Source organism: Bactrocera latifrons, unplaced genomic scaffold, assembly GCF_001853355.1.
Source record: "Bactrocera latifrons isolate USDA-ARS-PBARC rearing strain unplaced genomic scaffold, ASM185335v1 scaffold_126, whole genome shotgun sequence".
Taxonomy (NCBI): domain Eukaryota; kingdom Metazoa; phylum Arthropoda; class Insecta; order Diptera; family Tephritidae; genus Bactrocera; species Bactrocera latifrons.
Genome location: NW_017534697.1, coordinates 469,120 through 487,938, shown reverse-complemented (window position 1 = coordinate 487,938; position 18,819 = coordinate 469,120). Strand labels below are relative to the sequence as shown.

The 18,819-nt window shown below is 38.4% G+C and overlaps 1 protein-coding gene across 2 annotated transcripts; it reads left to right on the top strand.

Annotated features, from left to right (window-relative positions):
- The first annotated feature begins 1,650 nt into the window (after window positions 1–1,650).
- On the top strand, window positions 1,651–18,803 carry LOC108978738 (octopamine receptor beta-3R). 2 transcript variants are annotated; one of them, XM_018949161.1, is made up of 8 exons: window positions 1,651–3,020; window positions 4,239–4,439; window positions 5,443–5,718; window positions 5,792–5,966; window positions 6,098–8,444; window positions 11,028–11,414; window positions 15,932–16,040; window positions 16,196–18,803. In XM_018949161.1, the coding sequence occupies exons 1-8, from the start codon at window positions 2,254–2,256 to the stop codon at window positions 16,404–16,406; spliced, it is 4,473 nt and encodes a 1,490-aa protein (XP_018804706.1). In that variant the 5' UTR covers window positions 1,651–2,253; the 3' UTR covers window positions 16,407–18,803. The 2 variants fall into 2 exon arrangements, with proteins under 2 accessions (XP_018804706.1, XP_018804707.1); XM_018949162.1 differs by lacking the exon at window positions 11,028–11,414.
- The last annotated feature ends 16 nt before the right edge of the window (window positions 18,804–18,819 follow it).

Below are 18,819 nucleotides of genomic sequence, written 5' to 3'. Positions count from 1 at the left end.
CATGTAAGTCTATTGGGCCATCGGTATTTGAGACATTAATCTAAAATATAGCCTGTACACGTTCTAACCGTTTCAAGAATCTGCTCAATTGTCGGAACCGCCGATATCTGACTACTATAGCAAATAGCTTCCATGCAAAGCTAACATTTCTTGGTTTTTTACACTTTTTCATAATCATTTACGATGTATTATCCGTGATTTACGGCAGCAACCTTATGTTTTAATCTTGACAGCTTGCAAAGGTTCTTAGACATTTACATATTTATTCCGCGTAATCCTTTTGCTTGCTAAACACTTATACATCCCTCTCCAGCTCGAAGGGGAGCACATTTGCATATCCTTCTCTATAACAGATAGTGTTACGTATGAACACTCTCCTACTCCCCTCTTAGCTGCTCTCATTGCCCTCTCCGCATACAGCTCCTTTGACGTTAACCCGTCAGTTCCTAAGCACTTTGGCTGCCTTTGCCGCACCGTCGCTGCCGACTCGCATATTGTTTACATTTGGCGTCGGATTTGCGGGGTGCCCGCCGGTGCTTGTTCGGCTGCCAGTAACGCTGGCATTGTTCATTTGTTGACACTATTTGTTTCATTTCTATTTAATATTTGTCTCTGGATTACTTTAGTTACATTTGCATTTCAAAGGAAATCAAGCGGTGTAGCAAATTGCTTGCAGTAATCACAACAAATCCTTTTCAAGCTTTGGTAATTGCCTCTTTGAGCCATTATTATTGATTTAGTAAACATCTAATGACTGCAAATGGGTGAAGAAAAATGGATGGGAAATACTAAAAATAAATGAATGAACGAAACACCAGAATAAATAAATAATAATAAATAAATAAAATAATCTTCGGAATGAGTGAATTTTTTGCGAAAACTACTTAATTTTAACATTCGGATAAAAATTTAAAATTAATAATTCGACATCGCTAACAAAGAAGCCAAAATAAGCGAAAATTAACAAGGTCTATTAAAATTCGCTTAGTTTTCGTTTTTAAGGTTTTTAAGCGAAGGAACTAAAATTGATTAAGTTATGATAGATAGATTATGATTTCCACTGAAATTCTGGTTACAGTGACACAATTAGATACATACACACATTTACAAATCATTCACTTCTCTAATATTAAATCGTACAAACATTACCCCGAACCCAAATGCCTGTGACTGAAGAGCCACCAAATATTGTGTCGAAATCGCTTGATTAACAGTTAAACATTGCATATGCTTTGCAAGATTTATTTCCCATTTCCCTCTACTCTCGCTAATTCACGTCCTTTTTAATTTCCGTTTCAGATTTTTGCTGGCGTTTAATTAAAAACGGATAATCAGTATTTGACGACGTCGACAAGTGACTTATTTGCTGAYTTTGCTGTCGACAGATACAAGGAACCCAAGCGGCTGAGAAGGTGGGTGAGCCGAAACTCAGCAGCAGTTAGTGGTGAATGTTGTTGACGACCGTGTCCTTGATGGCTCACCCGAACCTAAACTCTGTTTCGTAGAACGTGGGAGGTACGAGGTGATTTGTGATTGACAGCTGGAGGAAAAGGGTAGTGAACATCTGTTGATCAACATTATTATGCTTCAAAGCTATCAATAAAAGTTACAACAACAAAAGCAGAAGTTTTGAAGGCTGCAACTGTTGCTGACTAAGCTACCTAGCTACAAAGCTTGCAAGCTTAGCTTGGGTGACAATGACATTATTGGATTGTTGGACGCAGCAAAATTTCCTGATGATTGCCATCATAAGGACACTGTTGAACTGGCAATTGCAACTGTCACATCTACACCAACAGAAAGTGAGAATATCAATGCTTTTGAGACGTGAAGCAGCGACCGGAGGGCCGAAAGATAAAATGCTGACCCAAAATACTCTCAATGCCATTTTCTCTCCTGAAGACAACAACAAGCCAGCACCAACGCCAATTTTCAAATGAAAACAAGAAGGCGGAGGCAACCAACAAAAAGTAAATGGCAACTAAATCGAGGAAATAAATTAAACCAAAAAATGAGGACGCAAAGTTAGAAAGCAACGTTATCCAGTAAATTTAAGATGGAGAAATTTGTACTATATGGCAATTAAACTTGCAATGAATTGTGGTGCTGAGTACAAAAGTCCAAAAAAGTATAGAAATCACAAAACAACAATTCCCCCAGCAACACAGTCGCAGGCCGCAAACAATACAGCCAACAGTAAAGGCGAAACTGAAGCGTTAGCAGAAGGGATCAACAGCCTATGATAGACGCACGATGTGCACGAACATTGCAGCTAAGCCGGCGAACAGCAGTAGCAGCAACAACAGTAGCAAAGGGAGCAATAACAAAGAGATCAACAACAATATCCACCAAACATACAGTGGGAGCCGACGCAATAGCGTAGCGACAACAATCGCAGCCAGCTTGGCCGTCATCACCTACCTGGGCCACCCGGCCGCATCGCAAGAATTCACAGCTCCTTCACCGGCAAGTGCAGCGACCACCCTGCGGGAAACTCGTAATATCAGCGATTACGCGACGCATGAAATATCAGCAGCAGCGGCGATTGCAAATTATACTGTAATTGCGGCGAATTTCGATTCGACTTCAGCTGGAAGAGAAACAACGCCAGCGTACGCCAGTACCGCTACCGACATAGACGTATCCTCACCAACGACCGTCAAAAGAAACGCGATATATAGCAGCGCAAATGCCTATGTGCCTGCAGCGACGTCGACAGCAACAGCGGCAGTGCTTGCTACCACCATCGGCGAAGCAGAAGCGACTTTCAACGCATTGGTGTACAACGACTCATTCACAGAGAGTTACAATGGCAGCACATATAGCGGCAACAAAACCAGCGACGATGTCAACTTAACGGTACTCAACATCACCGATAACGCTGCGCAAAACAACAGGGACAAATGGTTAAGCCTGTCGATATTCATTGTGAAAGGATTCATATTCGCTTTGATTATCTCAGCGGCGGTGCTGGGCAATGCCTTGGTCATCATTTCGGTGCGCCGCAATCGCAAATTACGGTAAGTAAACTAGACTTCGGCATCCATATATGTTGAAATGCTTTATATGTGATATGAGAAGAAATTTTACCAAACTTCCTATAAAAAACAGAAAATATGCATAACGATGCATAACGATGCATTTATGGTATTTACCTTAGGCATTGCTTAGCTGAGTGAACTCTTCATTCTTCAATAAATAAATATAGCCTCGAGCATAAATTTAAACTTCCACCACTTTCTTACAATCAAGCTTTGCGATGGATGCCGCACATCTCCAGTTGCTTTCAGTGAACTGTAAATAACCTTCCACTTCATCATTTTACTTACGACCTCATTAACTTGCATTTACAAAAACTCAACGCCATCATCAGCAACGGTTAAGAACACACCGTGGCGCACAGACCTCCGCTGATGCGAATGAGATTCAGCCGTTGGCAAGAGCCGTTGTTAAAGGCAGGGTTAAAAATTTACAAGACGTCCAGTAAACAGTAATAAGGAAGTAGAAGAAAGACTAAAGCAAATATGTACTATGGCATCATCTTAACGCCGCTGTGAAACGAGGACGTAATAATCAAAGACTTAGAAAGCAAGCGGAACACGACTGTGTTTGACTGACCTATAGTATTTGTATGTCATAGGTCACTTAAACCATTTTGTTAGTATTGAGTGGTCCGAAATGCTGGACGTATTAAACTGAAAGCTTAAAATGCAAAGTACAAAGACATGTCAGTGGAACTATGCTGCAGTTTTAGGTAAGGATTTAGTCCAACTCTTATATATAGGCGAGCGTGTAAGTGGTAACCAATTAACAATTAACTGTAAACTGAATACAGAATATAGAGATTTCTAAGTTTTGTGCTCTTCGAAGAAGCTTTTTGAAAACTTCATACAAATTTCTTAGATGGGTGCTTACGTCCATTATTATATTAATTATCATCACGTGTTGTCCCCCCCGACATATGTAGACAGCAATAGTGACCTTGAATAGAATTCAAGCCAGCAAATAGACTTTTTTTCCAGAACTCAATAATGCACTCGAATGTAATTTATTCTTGTACTCAAACGCTGGCAATGCTGAAAGGAAGGAAATAAACCACTGTGAGCTCGCTTTTGTTTCCGCGCCTATTCTGCCACCGATGGCGTTTAAAGACACATAAATACCCGATTGTGCAATTCAACATTTAAGGTTCCGTATTAACACACATTCTCACCCTTGTTCTCCTCTCTTCCTTGCAGCGTTATCACGAATTATTTCGTCGTCTCGTTGGCCATGGCAGACATGTTGGTGGCGTTGTGTGCGATGACATTTAATGCGACGGTGGAGCTCTCAGACGGCAAGTGGATGTTCGGCCGCTTCATGTGCAACGTGTACAACAGCCTGGATGTGTACTTTTCCACTGCGAGTATTTTGCATTTATGCTGTATCTCTGTCGATCGGTAAGTTTGCCATAAATTACTCTCGGCCCCGTCATAATGCAAATAACATCGTGGCATTGTTATTGTTATTGTTTCCATTCAATTAATTTATGCACTACTGGCTGGCGATTATTTTACATTTTTAATGGGATTAATTAAGCCGAAACGTGTGTATATGAGATATATCTGTAGTCACTATAAAGAATCTGATGTCGCAAATAAAAAGGCTCTAAAGCCGTTCTTGTTATCTAGAAGGATTAAACAGTAAAAGTCAGTTAAGCAGTTATTAAAAATTAATGAGTGTTAGAAGCCGTCAATGTTTCTACATTTGAACGCAACTGAGCATGAATCAAATTCGTAAACTCGTAGGCTGGGGTTGTCATTTATTTAAATAGCTGTTATACGCCTCATCGCTCGAGACAGTGTATTTGTTTTTGTTTAAACCGCTCTTCTTAATCGGCTATTTCGTGTCAAGAACCAATTGGCTCCACACAAAGTGCTCATCAATCAATTTCACTGTTACTTTTCAATGAGAGTGCAGGTGTATACGTTTGTGTGAGTGTGTAGGTTGTGGCAATCGGCATGGAAAACACGAAGACGTTATCTTTGTTAATTATTCCATCCATTTCCTCATTCTTCCACGTGTTTGTCCAAATGCAGCTGGCACAAGCACTTAGTCGACTTAAAGACAACGGCAACTGCTGTGCAAATAAGCCAACAGCGAAGAACTTTCCAGCACATCCCGGAAAGCGAAATTAATTAAACGCACTACAAGCAAATTTCGCACCTGAAACTCGCTGCTGCCTTATGGCAAACACCCACAAATATGCGAGAAGTAGTACAAAACAAACTCAAAACTTAAATGAATGAAAACGATGTGGCAAATGAAATGATTAATGCGACCACAAATGGCAAACCACATTTCGTGGACGATTAGTTGTGTTTGGAGGCGTTTAAAAGCTGCAGAGAAAATGAAAGAACTTATGCTTATCAGCGCGAGTCTGTTAACTTTGTTTTCTTTCAGATATTTCGCCATTGTCCGCCCACTCGAGTATCCACTGTATATGACGACTCGTACAGTTTACTTTATGTTAGCGAATGTGTGGATACTCCCAGCGCTTATATCGTTCACGCCCATCTTCCTGGGTTGGTATACGACCGCTGAGCACCAGCGGGAAATCTTAATGCATCCGGATCAGTGCTCATTTGTGGTCAACAAAGCGTACGCAATCATTTCGAGTTCAGTCAGCTTCTGGATACCGGGCATCGTGATGCTCTGCATGTACTGGCGCATCTACAAGTAAGTTGAACGAGTATCCGCGCATAGGTACACTTAGTCTCATATTTTTTTATATCCACGGTTTTTCACACAGAGAAGCAGTGCGACAAAGAAAAGCTCTAAGCCGTACAAGTTCGAATATTCTGTTGAACAGTGTGCACATGGGCCACACCCAATCGACCAACCTCAATTATTTGCACCCAGGCGACTGCGAGCTAAGCGCTACGATAGCGCGCGAGGAGACACATAGCGCGATCAGCAATTTAGAGGTGAAAACACTATGTTAACTTTTATTTGTAATGCTCCAATCGAAACGTAATGCTAGTTGCGAATGCTGAACTTTTATGAATTATTCTACTTTTTAATACCAACACAATTTAAATTTTATACTTCTCCTCAGGATATACTGCCACAAACAACAGATGAAGACGATGAAAAAGATGATTGTGATGATTGTGATGAATTACGAGTACCAGCTCCGCCGCGTCGGCTCAGCCGCAGTAGCATCGATTTGCGGGACTTGGAGCAAGAACGCTATGAGAGAGTCACGCACACCGACAGCGCTCCATCAATGATCGCACTGCATCATGCCGCACAACAACAACCAAATGGTGAGGCCACGACTCTTAACCCTCATATTTGGACAGATGGGCTTGGGGAACTACAGCAATCCGTTTGCATTACGAAACGGTCCGCCTCTCCAATTAATTCTAATCAGAACTCGCCAAAGCAATCGCCCAGCCAACGACAAAGTTTTAGCAGTAAGCAATCTCTACAGGTGAGACAAAAAATGTTGGGTTCAGAGCAATATCAACAGATATTTGGCATGATGAGCGATGATAGTGAGACCACCGACTATTGCGACAATGTAATCCAATTGGGAGTGAAGCAGCAGCAGTTACAGGCTCCAATAACATGCCTGCCAATCGCGGAGGATAATAAAGAACTAAAGCGTCTCATCGAAGACAGTTATTTGTATTTTAAGAAGCAAACTAATATCCAGATTGGTGCTGAACCAAGCGAGCAACAAGAGACTGCTGGAAATCGGAAATTCCCAGCACATAGCGAAAGTGATTTTATCAAGATGAAAAACGGTCGCAATCGCAGTCGTAGTAATGGCGGCAATGAAGGTAATGCCAAAAAGCCGTGTGCTCTAAGTGATTCTGAGTTCCTCAAGGCACTGACTGACTCCACAAATAAGCGAAAACAACTAGAATCACTCACAGAAGGTGTTGTGAAAGAGGATAAGGACAAAGTAAGAGACAAGGGTTTTACATTTAAAGGTTTGTTAGCGAAAACGAAACGATCAAGCACGGAATGTTTTTCTATCGAAAAGAAACGCCACCAAGCCACATCCGAAGAGATACGCAGCAATCGTGCACAACTATTTCGACGGTCACGCAATCGCAAACTGTCACACAGTTACAACGGAGGCATGAGCCGGAAACAGGAGATGCATTCGCGCCAACACAGTGACACTGACTCAGAGGCCGGTTTCATCTATTATTCGTACACTATGGGGGAAAGTCAGGAGAGCTCGGCTACGCGCTACAACACTCCTGACATTTTACTCGATATCAATGTGTTAAACGAACAAACGGATGACACTATAAAAGACAATATTTCAGTTCGAACACACGAATTCGAGATAACTACATCTCCACACGGACATAATAGCTCAGTACAATTAATTGACTTAGGAGATTCTCACGAAGTAGCTTATAGTGGCTCAGACGACTTCTCGCAATACACCGACTGTCTAACAGAGTCCCCACATATACCAGCTACACCGCCACCATCACTGTCGCCTTCCTCATTAACCGAAGCTATAGTTCCTGATCAACCCATTAAATGCGCCATTGAACTGCCGGAGAAAAGCAATATTCTCATTACCTCGCGTACTGACCTGGTCGAGCTCTTCCGCTCTCTTAGTTTTCCCATTGCAGAACTAGGGACTACCACAATCGATTCGCCACATCGTAGGTTCCTTTCGTCGTCCAACTCTACCGAATCCAAGTCAGGAAAGTCAGCAAATCAGATTAAACAGCGACTCAGCACACTCAGTGATCAAGTTTTAGTGACAAAGAATAGCACTAACTTTCTCATGTCCCCACCGACAACACCAAACTTCAACTCCGCACAAAATCTACCGACAACAAAGGCTAATGCCTTCCCAAGCGCACTGAGTAACACTGTAAATGTCTACTTTCTCTCACCACCACCAACAGCAACTCTGCAACCATTCCCAAACAACTCACCAACAAGCAATCCCTTCAGCAGTGACACGGCCACATTATCCTTGGACGTACTTACCTCATTGTCAGTGCCGACGTCTCAGAGTCAACAAGCCTTGGCAATGCACGCAACACCACCACAAATGTCGCAATGCAAGTCGCCAAAACCAGAAATTATACTAGACTCTACACTCTCGCCCACTTCGTTGCACAGCGGCAGTAAAGGCGACATCGACGGTGGTGATATTGGTCTGCTCACCACCGATGAGAAAGACTTGACTTCACCGTTATTCAAACGTCACGACAGCGAGCCAGAAACAACATCCACAACAATACGTCATCGCCCCAGCATACTAGCAGGAGGCGGAGCTTATAACGGCAGCAACGGTCAATCAACACGCAAACGTCAGGCGTCGGTGGTGACGTATGATGTCAATGTCATTAATTTCTCACAGGACAACAGTGATAGCCGTAGCTACATACCAATGGGTCGAGTATCGACCAGCTCAGCAAGTAAGTAGTGTACGATTTTCACGTAAGAAATCAATATATCATGACGAATAGTGCACAAACTGCTAACACCACCAGCCCCGTTTTGAAACCAGTACACACCATGTCCATATCGTCATCAATTATACCCCCACCAACACTTTCCCACGTCCCTCTGCCCTCTGCCCCTCCACCCACAAACTCGCCATTGTACGAGTACAAATCGTTCGGCTCTGCGACCTAAAACCGGTTATTATAGACACGCCGCCAATCGGTTGCCAGTTAAAGTCATCGCTCATAACTGAGCCCAAGTGATTTTGTACGCCTGACATATTGGTCAAACACTTGTGTACATATGTATGGGTAATTCAGATTTATATTACAAGTACGCGCGTAATTTCACCAATTAGACGGGTCTCAGTTGTCGTCATGACCTCAAACTGGTTAAATGAACGCGATAGTGTTCACGGTTGTTGCGGTCCTCGTGGGGTTTGTACTGGTGGTCACAAGAACATTCCACCTCCTCCATTCTGATCCTTCCATTTGTGTTTTGCTATGTTTAGGTACCTTTGTTGTTGTTACTTTGATTCTGATTCTGATTTCTGATTAATTTCTTTTAATTTCGTTCGAACATATAAACACATACATGCATATATATTGTAGATGTTGTAACTTGCCTCACAAGTCTCACTGTCTGCTTCTCCATGTCGTACTCGTAAAGTGATAAAACACACATACACCTATGAGACATTAGTGATATTGATAGAAATAATATCAATGAAAACTTAAATGTTTTGATTATTGCTGTTAGTAATGATTAAGATGGCATCGTAAAAGGTCCCATAACCTTCCTTTAAAAATACCTGCTATTTTTTTATTTTTTATTTTTTTTGCAAATAATATACTTAAAAATATAATGGAATAATATCACGAATATGTGAAACAATGAAACTGGGACTGATAGAGGAAAATTTTAGTAGAAAGTCGTTATACCACACAGTGTGAACTAATTTCCTTAATTTTTAGGAAGGAATAACGGAAACTGTAATATAGTATTGGGTATCCAAGAGTTAGATCTATGTTAATGCCGATTTCCTCTTGTATTGGTATCAGTATGAATGCACACATACAGGTTTTGTCCGGAAAGTGCAGCGTTCATTAGATCAGAGGTTCGCGATTAAATTCTGTGTAAAACTCGGTAAATCTGCAACAGAGACGTATGACGTGACGAGTCATGGATCGTTAAGTATGATCCCGAGACAAAGAAGCAATCGTCCGCATGGCACACGCCGGCGTCTCCTCGACCAAAAACAAGGGAAGAATGAATAAATCCAAAGTGAAAACGATGCTCATTGTCTTTTTTAACATCAAAGGCATCGGTCACAAGAAGTTAATCCTCCTGGACAAACCGTCAACGCCAAGTTTTGCGTAGAAGTCCTTAAAAGATTCAAACGAAGCTGCGAACAGCTACCTAACCAAGGTCGGCATCCCATAGCTTCCGCAGCCGCCTACAGCCCATATGTGGCCCGGACTTTTTTTTTTTTGTTTCCTTGCCTAAAAAGGCCTATGAAAGGTAAGCATTTTGCGACGATGGTTGGGATACAAGCAGCATGCACCTCGGCTCTCAAGGCTATTCCGGAGAATGTCTTCCGTAACGCCTTCAATGCTTGGAAATCACGCTGGCAGCGCTGAATCGACGCAGATGGAGCCTATTTTGAAAATTGTTAAAGAAGTGTAACGATTGGTTCAATATATTTATTTAAATCGACTCAGTCTTATTACTTTCCGGACAAACCCTGTACATCGAAAACTGAAGTTAGCGGGAATAATGGAAATTATTTTGTTAATGCCCGTAGACGTAAGGCACATTTTGTGGTCACATATAAACATCCAACAATAACAATATATTGACTGCATAATCATAAAAAATTAAATATTTTACTGTCTCAATTCTTTTTGGAAAATTGCATTCCTTGGTTGAGTTTGACGTAAATTTTTCCCTTGAAAGTAATCAACAACGACCGGTTCATATTTATCCAAAACTCCTTTGACACACTACGCATAAATGCATATCATAAACAAAAAATTCTTAAAAATATTTCTATCCAGCGTTGCTTCTGCCAGACCATCTGAAAATTAGTATCTAGCCGGCATAAAATATAAACACGCATGTTCTGCATGCTATGAATTTACATTACATCCTTATTATAAATATGTTTACATATTTCAATTGCATACTTTCATACTCTCTAAATTGAACATTTAATCATCTTTGTTATCGCCCCCTCTATCGCCTTGTGTCCCACTGTATCTTGCAACTAGTTTTCTTATAGAGCTATTGTGTCCCTTACCTCCACCCTGTCGAGTAATTGTAAATAATTAACATTCCAATATATCGCCCTGTATATTTTTTGTACTTCCACCAACAACAACAAATCAACAACCAATCAACCAACTAACTGTTAACTTCAAAATCCGTCTTGTAATACCAACCACATCTCGAATATGTGTGTGTCTATGTGTAACCACTTGAATCTCTACCATCCCAACTGCAACGGTTTAACGGTAACCACTGACTGTTCTGGCACAACCGAAACATACGAACAGAGCCGCAGCGGCCAACAGAAGTCGATTTCTCGCAAAAGTCGTCACTCAAACGACGCGGCGGAATCTGCATATTTGTCGATGAGGAAGAGGCCATTAATATGATTGAACAAAAGACTGGTAGTGGCAACCAAGCCAAGTGCATCACCTTCGATACTGTGAACGTCGGCTACGAGAGCACCGATATGGCCAACTCGAAAGTCAATAAGGCGGCCGTTAAGTGCCAATTATGCGGCGCCAATATGAGGCCCCAATTGCGTTTACCAATTCCCGGCGGTCAGGGACAGAGTCACAGTCGAAGCGACAAACGTTTCTGGCACACGAATCGTTGGTGGCACAAACGCAAGAACCACCAACGAAGGTCGGAGGAATGCCAGTGCGGCGCTACCGGTGAGTGAGTGTTGTTAAGACGAGCACGTGATTGCGGAGATGTGTACAAGGTCACATACATACTCCTACATATGTACATGAAAAATATCAATATAACAAAAATGATGCATTCAAACACATACAGACATGCATATTTATGTAAATGATCGGCCATAGATATCAAATCGCTGCTTGTACTTTTCACTTAGCATCTGTAATTAGTAGAAATATTATTTGCATTCAAATCCTATATTCTCACTTGCATACGAGAGTGTACATACAAGAGTAAGTATATACATTAGTACCAATTAGAAACGTACCTGTAGAAAACATGCTTGCACAGTCACTCGTAGAGATAAAGTCAACATTTTTCAAAATCATTTGCGTCGCTATGGAAACCGATCCGTAAACTAATCGCTAACTATCTAATCCTATCACCGAAATGAAATTTGTACAGGACGCGTACTGATAGAAAGTGCTAAAGCATCAGTGGAGTTGAAGAACTGGACCGTATGTACATATGATTTTCGATTGACTCACTAAATCTGGACCAAACAAAATTTTTCTGATAGTACTCTATGTACATATGCATATCGAATTGCTTTCTGTTAAGCCGTTATTCTTTGCTTTTTACAGATACATTATCTATAAGCTATTCCACTCTTTTGTTGGTATGCAACTGTTTGCCTACTTAAAAACTATTTTACCGTAATTTCATCTCGTTTTCTACATTTTTTAATCTATATGTGAACACTTTTATCTGTATCTGTATGTGTGTAAATATATATTTTTAAATAATAATAATATATAAATATGAATATATAAGTGTTTGCTCAATTGTACCGTGATCAAATTGAAAAGTGAGTTTTATCCATTCCATCTAATTCAAAGTAATCCCCTCCCTCTGCAATACAATTATGCCAACGAATTTTCCAGTCATCATAGCACTTGGAAAAATCCTCCGCCGTAATGGCCATCAGAGCCTTTTTCGATTCAGCTTTTATATCCTCAATTGAGTCAAAACGGTGGCTGAATAGCCTGAAGTTACACGAAGGTAAAACTTGCGAATGCGGTGATTTCGGCACGATATTAGTTGAAAATGTGGCGAAATGATCACGAATAACCAATGAAGTATGAGAAGATGCATTGTCGCACTTTTTTGTTCAATAAATTCAGACATAGTAAAAATCGAAGAATTCACTTTTAGAGCCTCACTAAACCAAGCATTTCTCAAATACTAATTAATATTTTGACGTGAATTTAGCATAAGTGCCACTAACAGTACTTACAGAAAAAAAAATTACCGATTCGAAAAACACGCGATGTATAAATTTAAACTTCACCTTTCAATTTGATCACAGTATTATATAGTTATTTCAAATTCAGTTCGCCAAAGCTAGGGAAGCTCGAAAGGATCAAAATCAGTAAATATAAATATGATTTACCTTTCCTTCAATTGAACAAGTTTTTACAAGGGGGGAAAAAGAAATCAACTCTAAGTAGAGAATAGAAATTTCTTTACATTTGATTAATGATTCTGCATATAATTTATACAATGAGTATATTTGAGCTGTGGGAAGGTTTGTTTAGACTAACAAAATAAAGCATCTGAACAACTTTGAGCGTCCATTACTAACCTTTCAAATTTTAGATAATTGCGTCAGCTTCATCAACTGTAATATCTTCACTTCTCTATAATACGTTTAGAGATTCGTTCACCTTTATAATACCATAACAAAGCTCAAGCAAGTGTAGAGCCGTCAACAGCTCTGCAACTAATTTTAAGGGGAGGCACTAGTCCTTATATAAGAATCTTCTTAGAAAAATAATATTTTTAGATCGCCTATTAGTAGATCGTTTCTTTCTTTGATATATCTATATGGTTAAGTGTAGGTACGTATTGAATGATCCCACTATGTCAAGACAATGATCCCACTAAGACAACTTATGGCGAACAAAGAATTTGAATTATTGTGTGAACGCATTATTTATATACATATGTATGTTGACTTGAGGTTGACTATTTGGTGCGGTATGAGGTCGCCTCAAGTTATTCAAGGATCGGTGTTAACTCGCTTATGTAAAGACCACACTCCCGTATTTGTGTATTTAAAAAATAAAGCATTTATTGTATAATATATGCTTTGGAAGCAAAACTATTAATTTAATACTTTCTTAATTAATATAATTATGATCCCAAGAAGAGATAATCTTACAATTGGACTGCATATATTTAGCTCTGAGAAGCACCTAATATATGTGTTCATTGCACCAATTATATTGCAAACAATATAAATATATATATGTAATATTGTTGTATTATGTATACATAAGTAAGTATTTCCATATAAACAAGTAAATAAATTCTTATGCCTATGCACGTATATACTCGCAGGTAACTTAGATATACAAGTACGTTTTAAAAAAAGTCCTCATAAATCCGACGATGGGTACCGGTGCAGCACTATTGAAACTGTGGAAATACGTGAGTCATGAACAACAGCAACTTTGAAAAATCCGACTTTTCATAAAAGGAAACCATAAATGTACCCTCAATGAACGTTTAATACCGTTGCTATAAATATGAGTCACATTTTTATACTCTTTCAACATGTTGCTACAGAGTATAATAGTTACGTATCAACTAAAACTAATAGAGAGACATATGGAGTTACATACATATATAAATTATCAGTATGAAGATACGAGATTGATTCCTAAAAGTTGCAAGAGTATAAAATGTTCGGTTGCATCGGAACTTAGTCCTTCCTTACTTTTTGAAAATCTATTTATGTTATAATGTAATTATATTTAAACAATATATAATATATCGATCATTGGATTTAGGTGTTTTAGGAACTTATTTATATCTTTTTTCTATAATGTTTCTAACAAAATATGTAAATTTTACTCAAAAATTACTGAACCTTTTGAAAGCATTTCCATTGGATTGACCTACCAGCGCATAAATATGTTTTTTTTCCTTGTCATTTATAAGAACATTCTATCAGCACTTTGTCTACGACTGCTTGAATGGCAATCATAAAATACTTCTTTCATTTTGGGTAGCCACATGGTGAAAGATCAGGCGTGTACGGAGGATAATGAGAGAAATCCCTTAATTTTCTCTAGATTTCACTCGTATTTATCCTTCAGCCTATATTCTAGTAGTAAAATGTTTCTGTCAGCCGATTTATATGAAGTTAGTTGAATTTGAAGAGGATAAATGTCACTTTTTAATGTCGCACTAGAATTGAATGATTGAAATATGAAGTTCGGTTAATTATGAGATACACCAACCGGTATTCTTACTCCTTTTCGTCTTAATGTACTTATAAGTGTTTCTCATATGTAGCGCCTTCTCTAATAGATGTTAGATATGAAATAATTTCATAAAATTAGTTACATAATTTTTTATTTATATGTATAAATATTTTTTTTCTAAAAAGTATTCAGTTTTAAACTATTTTGCATATATCAATGCCGTTTCCTGTGTGGGATTTCGTATTGTCTGATCACCAGTCGAACTCCACTTTAGAAAAAAAAGTTGCATGTTCTTTCATTAACGATTTGGAGCCGATAGCAAATCTTACAAATCAAATTCCCTTCAAATAAAATATGATTATCTCGAAAGAGTCCGGAAGATAATAGTGACCTTTTCAAGAAGTGTCAAATTTTAAAGAATGAGCAGGCGATTTCTATATACGAACATATTTAGGGCCGTTTTCTATATGTCTGGTTAGCATATATTAGTTAAGTTCTGGTTAACTTAACCACTACTCCTTTTTCGGTAGAGAAGCTTCTTTTAACCAGAACTTAACCAAACATCTTTGGACATTTGTTTAAAATAATTGAAATGGAATTAATAAGAATTTGTGAAATCGGAGCTTTAAGAGTTAAAATGGCATTAAAATTTATTTGACGAAAAGTAAGAAAAATGTGACACATAATCCCATCAGTTATGAAATGTAAAGGGATAAATGCACATACGGTAATCAGGTTCTTCTCAAAATATGTACTTATATAACGACTAAATTTATATTTTTACACGGGTCTAAATTTTGGTAAACTTAATGAGTGCTTTGCTCTTTCCGTCCGTTTCTAACTCTCTCGCTCGCTTGTAATTGTTCGCAATGATCTTATCTGTTCATGTTTACTGTTACTAATTTCCTCAAAAAGGCATTTACCGTTATCAATTCCATTGTAAATACTCACTTACATTTCTCTTCGTTAATACCTCGTACATAGCACATATACCACATACGAGTATATATCACTACATATCTTATCTTTCATAGCCCATTTTCAACACCAGAAATCTTGCTTGAATGCTTGCTTGAAGTTGTTTCCTCTAATCTAGAATGTACATATGTAGCTGACTATACGTTTCGCAAACTTTAATATCTTTTGTTGCACTACACTAAAAAATACTAAATATATTGTATGTACGAATGCGCGTGTCTACACATTTTATTTCGAATAACTTTTGCTTAGAAGTGTGCTTGGATTTACATGGATGAAATTTTCGTGCTTTCTAGGTGGCTCGGTGAGGCCGACGAAAGGCTGGAAAGCTGAACACAAAGCTGCTCGGACCTTGGGTATCATAATGGGTGTATTCCTGCTTTGCTGGCTGCCTTTCTTTCTGTGGTGAGTAGAACCGTAATTGACGATTTAACAATATAAATAATTCGGCAGCAGTAACCCATTTATGTATCTTTAACTTTTTACAATAACATGAATCGTTATACAATATACTGTATAAATATATTTCCCATTTGCCATTTTGTTTTGCTCCTTTGAAGGTATGTAATAACTTCCCTGTGCGGTGCGGCCTGCCCTTGCCCGGATGTGGTCGTCGTGGTGCTCTTCTGGATTGGCTACTTCAACTCCACACTGAACCCTCTGATCTACGCCTATTTCAACCGGGACTTTCGCGAAGCGTTCCGTAATACACTGGAATGTATGATTCCATGTTTGCGCAAGCGCAACCCCTACGACGCCTACTACGTGTAGTATGCCCATGTGGGAAGTAAGTTTGTGTTCCTCGTCCATGATACACCGCATGCACACAGGCATAGCAGCATGTGTACCATGGAACATTTGTAGTGTAATATCAGCAGCTCGTGCTACTCTCTACCTTACTCAGCAAACGAGAGCACTTCAAACAGTTTATGTGATATGAATTTGTAAGTTAAAGTTAGCGAAAACATCAATATGTAAAATTCTAAGTAAGCCCGAATGAGCCACACATTCATACATACTGCAGAGTATACCAATGGACGTTGAAAAAGTATGTACTTAAATATATTTAGCTAATTATAATAATGTATTTGAACTTGAGCAAACATGTGCGATTGCATGCGTAGATAGCATCACCTCATAATACTTAGTCAAAGATAAATTTTGAATTAAGTATTCAAATGCGCATATGTATAGTATGTGTTAAATTGATGTACATACCATACGTAGTTATCAGATGTGCTAGTTAAATAGATATGTAGTCAAAAAGCAATACTTGTATAAACTATCCAAGCGGATCTTGTTCAAATATCGTATGTAATATGCATTATGAGTATGAGTTTAGTTATAAAAATATAATTTATTTGATATTTATGGAAATAGAAAATTAGGTTAGGTCTAATGAGCCATAGATCTGCAAAGGAAAGGTGAGGGTATATGGATTGACCGAGTTAATGTGCGTCCCTTATTCGTTTAGCAAAACCAAAGCTACAAAGTGGATACTTAGCTGCTTTCGCCTGAATATAGAATAAAGGGGGTTCCCACTATATTCTCAAATAACTGCCTCCTTCGACATTTCTTAGATTTTCAAAGGTTTCCATGCGGTAAGAGCCATTACGCAACTTATGCAATATACTCCCAAGTTTTCTACAAAAGAGGCTGTTGCGCGGCATCGACTATAACCGCATAAGCGGTGTCTACGCCAGTAAAGAAGAAGGTTCTACTATTCTTGTGTAACTGCCGATTGACGGAGTAGATGGGTGACAGCCAACTGAGTGGCGAAGCGCTTTGGAGTTACTGGCAAATACGGGTATTTTGTAATCCCTCTTACCTACGCACAAAAATTATTTAGGATCCCTGCAGTGAAATAAACTATTTGGTAACTATATAACTGTCAAGCAAGAACCACACGCCCTATTAGGCAATGAAGCATCTAGTATCGTACAAGCAACTGGAATTTTTTAAATAGTTGACTTACACTACCAGTACTAATTTTGACGGCTTGAAGTTTTATTTAATTTTACTTTACGTATATTTAATCGTATTAAATCGTTAATGTCAAGAAATTATAACATTATAACAGTATTTGCGTTTATAAATGGTTTTATAATTGCAAAAATCCGTTGTCCTCGAACCAGTTCATTTTCGATTCGCATTTTTCCTAACTAGTTCGTTCCTTCACCGCAGGGATTTGTGCACAGGTCGTGGGAATTGTACAAGAAAGAAGTAGATCTGCAGAATGGTGGTAGTTAAATATTAAATGTATTACAGAGTTACAAAATAAAGTATTAAATGTACCGCAATGAGTTGATGGCATATTGCAAAACCAAAGTTGCATACAAATATTTAATATTTAAGTGGATGTGTTAGAAATATTACTATTTACATGTGTTTCGATATATCTACTATATAAATAAATACCATCAGATAGACCAAACAATTATTTATATCAATAACTGAGCAAATTACAGTATTTAGTGATTGCGGCAGAGCAGAAACGTTATCGATTGCGTAACTAAATTGTATATTCATGTAAATTTAAGTTATGAGTAAGCTTGCTTAACCTAGAAAACATTAGATACGCAAGCGACGAGAATATTAAAAAATCAAGCTAAAGACAATCCTCAAAATGGCAAAAAAATACTGATGAGGTTATAGTTAATACTTTAATTTGATTAAGTGTGTATGCGTATGTGTTTTACTAGCAAACAACGGCGTAAGCAAAAATTATAAATTCGCGCATTAGACGAAGAATAACTTAGCCATCTTACGTTTTCAATCCTTGGCACAAATTATAGTAACCTGATATTGACTTAACATAAACTTAAATTAATAAATGCGAAATTCGCAGTCGTACAGCTGGAAATCTCATTACAACGTAAAACATACAGACAATTTTAAATGTTTTATTTCGGTTTGAACTACATTTTTAAGTGCACACTACCTGTTGTGATATTTATAGATTTAATTTATGAAAATATAATATGGAAATTTCAATATATGGACAAGCTTATATGAATGGTGATTGAAAGAGCTATGCTGATAGAAACTGTAAACTTTGGTTAATATATTGCTTATGAACTCAATTAGCAACAGACATTTTGTAAAGTACAAGAAAAATGGAAAATGTTGCAACTTGTTAAAACATAAATTTTTGCAAAACAACCCAAGAGCAGCTAATAAAAAA

Bases quoted from the DNA above. Each gene is read 5' to 3' on its own strand.
- LOC108978738 (XM_018949161.1), top strand. From the start codon at position 2,254: ATGTGCACGAACATTGCAGCTAAGCCGGCGAACAGCAGTAGCAGCAAC. The intron at 3,021-4,238 runs GTAAGTAAACTA...TCTTCCTTGCAG, and splicing joins CGCCGCAATCGCAAATTACG to CGTTATCACGAATTATTTCG. The intron at 5,967-6,097 runs GTGAAAACACTA...ACTTCTCCTCAG, and splicing joins GCGCGATCAGCAATTTAGAG to GATATACTGCCACAAACAAC.